We start from the raw sequence: 7,770 nt of genomic DNA, 5'->3' as shown, positions 1-7,770 counted from the left end.
AGACATGTGTCTATAACACAAGAATCAAGTGGTTGTGGGCACCCCACATTGCTGCCCATGCCCCCCTCTCTCACAAAATTATACATATTTATATATACATATATTATGTACATTTGTGTTAAAAAGAGGTGTTTTACTGAATACCGGGTATTTTATCTAGCGTTTTATTCCCGTTTTAGTGCGTTTTATTGTTCTATAAAAATAATCACTCAAAATTATTACGGAAATAATTACCAGTTGCCTTGATTGGCTGCGTTGACAGTATTTTGTTTAATTCGCGCAGTATGGCGCGGTACGCGCTCAAACACGAAAAATAGAGTTTCTTAGCGTATTAAATTATTTTTCACACGGATATTATTAAAATTATTATTCTAATCATAACAGACTATTTTTAGGATTTTAACACTGATCGGGTGGTTACCGACGTTCGTTTCGCATTTTAAACGTTACATGATAAGCGTTAGTTTTATCGTTGCCAACATAATTTTTATACACATCTAAATTTACCAACACATCAAACATCATATTTTAACATCACAGTAAGTCACAAACAGTCATGTTACATATTCACTACACAGATTACTATTGTCCGGTACGGCCTGAGAGGCCGGGTGTCACAGTCTCCCCCTGTTTAGGGAATTTCATCCTTGAAATTCTACTTCACAGGTTTCGTTTTCGCACTCGGTGGGAAGAGGTGAGGATATTTCTGTTGCATTTGGTCCTGTCGCTCCCAGGTGAACTCGGGTCCACGCTTAGAATTCCAACGGACCTTGACCGACTCAATTTTACTCCTCCTGAGTTTCTGGGTTTTCCGATCCAGAACCTCCACTGGTACTTCGATAAATCTCAGTTTATCGTCCGCTCGAACCTCTCCAGGGGGTATAATTAGTGTCTCATCAGGCAGACACTTTTTCAGGTTGGAGACATGAAATACATCATGGACTCCAATCAACTCCTGTGGCAACTTGAGCCTATACGCAACTGGTCCAACTCGAGAGACGACTTCGAAGGGACCTATATAGCGCGGGCTCAACTTTCCCCCTCTTCCAAACCTCACAATGCCCTTCCATGGCGATACCTTTAACTCTACCACCAACTTGAAACTCCAGCGGTTTCCTTCGGTTATCTGCATAACTCTTCTGTCGATCCGCCGCAGCCTTCAACCTATTCTTGATCTGGACTACCTTGTCCGTGGTCTCCTGAATGATCTCGGGTCCTGTCAAATGCTTTTCGTCGACTTCAGCCCAACAGAGCGGTGATCGACACTTCCTTCCATACAGGGCTTCAAACGGAGCAGCTTTTATGCTGGCGTGGTAACTATTGTTGTAAGAAAACTCTGCCAAGGGCAAATGAGTATCCCAACTTCCACCGAAATCAATCGCACACGCTCTCAGCATATCCTCTAATGTCTGAATGGTCCTTTCGCTCTGACTATCCGTTTAAGGATGATATGCAGTACTCATATCCAAATGAGAACCCAACGATTTCTGGAGAGATCGCCAAAATCTGGAGTCAAATCGTCCGTCTCTATCCGAAATGATTGACACAGGTACTCCATGACGGGCTACAATCTCGTTAAGGTACAGCTGCGATATCTTCTCCGTATTGTCTATTTCCTTAAGTTCAGGAAATTTGTAGACTTTGTCAATCGATCCACAATTACCCAGATCATATTATGTCCACGCGACGTACGGGGTAACTTGGTGATAAAGTCCATCGTAAGATGTTCCCATTTCCACTTAGGAATCTCTGGTTGCTGCAGAAGCCCAGACGGCTTCTGGTGCTCACCCTTAACCCTAGAGCATGTCAGACATTTACTCACATAGGCCATAATGTCTCTCTTCATCTTCGGCCACCAGTAAAACTCCTTAATGTCCTGATACATCTTGGTAGAACCTAGGTGAATGGAATACTTGGATTTATGAGCTTCGTCTATAACCAATTCGCGGAGGTTACCTTTAAGCGGAATCCAGACTCGGTTCATGAAGTACATTATTTCATCTGCTTTCGATATCAATTTACATTCTAAGCCCTTCAAACCTTCACTTCTCAAATCATCATCCTTCAAAGCTTCCCGCTGTGCATCATGAATTCGATCGGTCAAACTCGTTTGTATGGTCAAACCCAAAGCACGCACACGTAAAGGTTTTTCCCATTCCTTCCTGCTGAGCGCATCTGCAACAACGTTTGCTTTCCCTGGGTGATAACGGATATCACATTCATAATTGTTGAGTAACTCCACCCAACGTCGTTGTCGCATATTGAGCTCCTTCTGATCGAAGATGTGCTGGAGGCTCTTATGGTCCATGTAAATCGTACACTTCGTGCCATACAAGTAGTGTCTCCAGATCTTCAAAGCAAACACAACAGCTCCAAATCATGTGTTGTGTAATTCTTCTCGTGCACTTTCAATTGTCTGGACACATAGGCTATCACTTTGTCTCTTTGCATTAAAATGCATCCAAGACCCGAACGTGAAGCATCACAGTAAACAATGAAATCATTACTTCCCTCAGGAAGGGAAAGAATAGGTGCACTGCAGAGCTTTTCCTTCAACAACTGAAAAGCTCTCTCCTGCTTCTCCGCCCAGTCAAACTTCCTCTCTTTCTGGGTTAATAGCGTCAATGGTTGCGCAATTCTGGAGAAGTTCTCGATGAATCTCCGGTAATACACAGCAAGCCCTAAGAATTGTCGCACCTCTGACGGAGTCTTTGGCGCTTCCAATTCTTTATTGCTTCGATCTTAGACGGATCTACATGTATACCTTTCTCATTTATGACATGTCCGAGAAAAAATGAACTTCTCGAATCCAAAACTCACATTTGGAGAAATTGGCATACAACTTCTCTTCCTTCAACAACTCCAAATTTAACCTCAAATGATGCTCATGATCTTCTTTGGTTCGTGAATAAATAAGTATATCGTCGATGAATACTATCACGAATTTGTCCAAGTAGGGTTTGCATACCCTGTTCATGAGATCCATGAACACAGCTGGCGCATTACTTATACCAAAGGGCATGACTAGGAACTCATAATGGCCGTATCGTGTTCGAAAGGCTGTATTTGGAATGTCTTCGTCAGTAACCTTCAACTGATGATAGCCCGAACACAGATCTATCTTCGAGTAGTAGCTGGATCCCTGAAGTTGGTCAAACAGATCATCAATCCTCGGCAAAGGATACCGATTCTTTATAGTTAACTTGTTCAGCTCCCTGTAATCTATACACATCCTGAAGGATCCATCCTTCTTCTTCACGAACAGAACAGGCGCACCCAAGGCGAATAACTCGCTCGAATGAAATCTTTGTCTAGTAGCTCTTGAAGCTGGTTCGACATTTCTTTCATTTCCGACGGTGCCAATCTATAAGGAGATTTTGCAATTGGTGCAGCACCAGGTACCAAATCGATTCGGAACTCGATCTGTCTCGCAAGGGGTAATCCAGGTAAGTCTTCAGGAAAAACTTCTGGATAATCACGAACAATAGGAATCTCCTCGATCTTCCTACATTCGGCCTTTGTATCCATCACGTTAACTAAGAACGCAAGATGTCCTTTCCGCAACAACTTGATCGTCTTCATACGACTGACAACACTCGACACACGACTCGATCGATCTCCATGGATAATTATCGCTTTGCCACCACCAGGACGAGGTATCCGCACTTGCTTCTTCGAGCAAACAATCTCCGCTTTATTCTTGGACAGCCAATCCATTCCTAGAACTACATCGAAGCTTCCCAGCTCCACAGGTAGTAAATCAATACTAAATTTATGATCGCCTAATAGAATACTACAGTTGCGTACGACTTCGCTAGTCTCTGTCAGTTTATCATTTGCTAGTTCTATCGAGTACTTCTTATTTAGCTTACTTGTAGGTGAACACAGGAATGGTTCAAAGTTTTTCGAGACAAAACTCAAGTCAGCTCCAGTATCAAAAAGTACGAACGCGGAATGGTTATTGATCATAAACATACCAGTGACAACAACAGGATCATCACGTGCCTTCCCAGCATTTAGCTCAAACGCTCTACCCCTGGCATTCTGTCTTCCCGCCTTAGGGGACAGTCCTTTTTGAAATGTCCTTGTTCTCCGCACTAGAAACATCCTTCAAGTCTCGATCCTTCCACAGTACTCTTGGCATAGCATTCAAGGGTAATATGCCCAGTTCGTCCGCATCGGTTGCATTTCTTCTGTCCATCCTCACAAGTCTTTCTCTCAGATCTGCCTCGACTATCTCTGGTGTCATCCTTTCTAGTACCACTAGAAGTTGCTGCATATGCCTTCTTCGAACTGCGTTTCCTGTCGCGCTTCTCTTCAGTCTCCTTCCTCGAACTCTCGGACTTGCGCTTCTTTGTAACTTCTGTCTTAGTCTCAGAACGCCCCAATCGTTCTGATTTCGCATCTGCTTTGGCCTTGCCCGATGACTTCCTGGCTTCCTCCTTTTTATCAAGGCTACCTTTGCGAGCAACGTCATCGGCTAATGATTTTGCCAATGTAGTAGCCTCTAGATAGGTGGTAGGTTTTGCGGATGTAACCACACTACGAATTCGTGTCGACAATCCCCAGATATACCTTTCTACCTTTACATATTCAGGAGTAACCATTCGTGGAACTAACCTCGCCAAGTCGTTAAAATGAGAAGTGTAAGCTTTGACATCCAGACCTTCCATGGTCAGATTCCAGAAGTCTGTCTCGATTTTCTGGATTTCACTCCGCGGGCAGTACTCTTTCAGAAGCATCTCTTTAAGTTCGTTCCAGGTCAGACCGTAGGCAGCGTCTTCACCCAAAATTTGAACATGCGAGTTCCACCAGGACAGCGCTTCATCAAGAAATAAGCAAGAAGCATATCTCACCCGTTGATCAGCAGCACAACCACTGATTGCCATGACAGACTCCATCTTCTCAATCCATCGGGTGATATCTAAGGGTCCTTCAGCACCGGTAAATGATCGTGGGTTACAGCCCTGGAATGTTTTATATGTACATCCATGCACTGTTCAATAATGTTAATAAAAATCCGGAATTCATTCCAATGATAATATAACACATGAACTACTAAAACTTTCCTATCACATTTTACCTGGAGGATTTCTATTATGTGCCCCACCAAAACCTTGCCCACGAGCACCTCGTCCACGACCCTGACCATCATTAGGGTTGAGCTGTTCCATGGCAGTATTAACGTGTTGGGCTATGAGTTGAGCCAACTCTTCCGGTGTGGTAGGTAATCCGGTACCCTGTCTTGCTTTAGGCGGCATTTCGTCGTTTCTATTATCATAAAAATAATATCCACATAAGACGATAACCAAAAATAATTCAATCATTAAATGTTAGTGGACCAAACATAACGCATGTAAAATATCCACATATTAATGAGAAAATTTTTTAACCAAAAGTATATCATTGGTATTTATTATAGAAATTATTTAAACTCGTTTTCAGTACAAAGGACTATTTTTGGCATGCCTACATTGACATCCATAAACAAGTTCATATGAAATTCCTAAATAATATCCAAAAATGAATCTGGCACGCAGGCCACAAACACAAAGAACATAAAAAGAAATGTCTAATAGTACAGCCCATCAAACAACGAAACAATCAAACAAACAAACAGCTAACATCAACGCCTCAAATATAGAGACTCTAAGATCTCCTGGACAAGCTTCTCCAAATCCACAACCCTCCAATGCATCTCATCACTCGCGGTGTGATCTATAACCCTCAACTCCTCGTGGTCGTCCATCTGTTCCTCGAGGTACTTCGCCTTTCCTTTAGCTATGTCTAGGTCTTTGCGCAATGCGGCGAGCTGTCGATCACAACGGCAATGTCGATTTACCCTATCTCCAGCGGGCCAAATCCTCTTCCTACGACGATAATAAACTAACAGCGGCGTCGAAGAGGTGCATGACTCTAAAACAGACAAAGAAGACTCAGACAAAACAGGCGGAGGGATCTCAATAGCAGGCTCGATCACAGCAGCAGGTGGAACGACTGATGGCTCTAAGGGTCGAGCCGTGACGATAGTGGCGTCCACCACTGGTGCGATACTAGAAGATCCTTCGACAGTAGGGACACTCCTGATCACGTCATCGATAACTGGTACAGTGCCAGATGATCGTCCCGTCTCATGGATTGAGAGAGGTACATCATCATCATCTATCCACCCGTTGCTAGTGAAAGCGCATCGGGGGTCCCCCTGGCTGGCAAAAGCAGCAGGGTTGACATGGAAAGATGAGGTAAGCTTAGTAGCACCAATCATCTGTGAAGCTGTGATAAGTGTCTCTGGCAGCGTAGGTCTAGGTGAAGTCTCGAAATCTGGCACGCTACTTGAGTCGTTGATCTCGATGACCTCGTGCTCGTGCGACATCTGTGACACACATATAACCGAACTAGTAAGTGCGTAACCAACAAAAACAGTAACAATAAGGTCAAATAAACAGAAAATCACGTATGCAGATAAAACACATTAATGGTTTTCATACATGATAAAATATTTTCTATGTTTATTTAAAAATCCTTGCTTCGAGAATTTTGGACTTTATATTTCAAAATTCTCCGGTTGAAGTCTAGTGTTTTTCCGCGAAAACATCTAGTTCGCTAACAACCAATGGCTCTGATACCAACTTCTGTCACACCCCAAAAACGTCGCAGCGGAATATAAAACGTAGTGGTGACGGAAGTTGGTGCCCATTTATACCTTGTCGGACGATGCACTCTTGTGTTGGACATTTTGACATATTTTAAAACATAAATATTAAACATTACATTTTAAAAGTCACATAAGTTAAGTTGATTTGATCCTCACGGATCTTATTACAAACGTCCCAGATAATTTAAAAGATGTCCAACATATTTAGACGAAACGACATGCATCATCAAACACAAGATACGCCATGATTTCCCGAAGCCGAACTCAAGTACCTGTAGAACACGTTAAAAATCAAGTGTCAACACAAAGGAAGGTGAGTTCACGTATTCACTTACTACCAATATTATTTCTAGGAAAACTTTTTGATTAGGTGTTTATTTAAAAACATCCATATAAATTTTAGAAAGTCCGTTTTACTTCCTTATTAAAATCCATGGGCCTTCCGTCGGTTCGTCGATCCGACAACTGTAATATATATTGCGTAGGTTTTGTATATTAAATTATTGCGTCAACTTTCAGACTCGTATGTTAGCTAGACGATACGAACTATATATTAACCATGCAGGGATAATCAAAGCTAGACAATAAACAGAATATTAATTCGTCGTTTGACATTGACACGGGGAGACCGGTCACGACGGGGTTGTCAACCAGATAGATCTACCAACAATTCATCGCGTGCAATACTTAACTGATTAAACGACATCATGGGTGCAGGGTTCTCTCTTTGAGAACAATATGATGTCTGCCTCACGTACAATATATCTATCCTACTAATATGACAATTCAATACACGGCGTTGTACGAATCCCCTAAATCTCCAACATTCGAGACCCAGTTCGGCATCCGTCCCAACTATACGGTCATGTTTCGCCTAGGAAATACCGTATCATCCTAATGTCCAACATTTATTCATCAAAAACGTTTTTACTTCAAAACTATGACTTATCAAATTTAATATATTTTCAGCGAAAATATATATTTTATATTAAAAAGGTATTTTTTATTTCGAAAACATTATTAAACCCTTTTAACGACGTGTTCTACCCCCAAAATATATACAAAGCAGTAAAAAGTGGGGTTTAGTGACACTCACCTTTGGGTGCGTATTTTAG

The 7,770-nt window shown here is 42.1% G+C and overlaps 1 protein-coding gene across 1 annotated transcript; it reads right to left on the bottom strand.

The window, feature by feature from the left end:
- Positions 1-655: 655 nt before the first annotated feature.
- On the bottom strand, positions 656-1,132 carry LOC110943848. Its single transcript, XM_022185577.1, has one exon. The coding sequence runs from the start codon at positions 1,130-1,132 to the stop codon at positions 656-658; it is 477 nt and encodes a 158-aa protein (XP_022041269.1).
- Positions 1,133-7,770: the final 6,638 nt, after the last annotated feature.

The sequence above is a fragment of the Helianthus annuus genome, chromosome 5 (assembly GCF_002127325.2).
Source record: "Helianthus annuus cultivar XRQ/B chromosome 5, HanXRQr2.0-SUNRISE, whole genome shotgun sequence".
NCBI classification, from domain to species: Eukaryota; Viridiplantae; Streptophyta; class Magnoliopsida; order Asterales; family Asteraceae; genus Helianthus; species Helianthus annuus.
This window is presented reverse-complemented; position numbering and strand designations above follow the sequence as displayed.

Excerpts from the sequence above, each read along its gene's own strand:
- LOC110943848 (XM_022185577.1), bottom strand. The coding sequence starts at position 1,132 with ATGCAGATAACCGAAGGAAACCGCTGGAGTTTCAAGTTGGTGGTAGAG.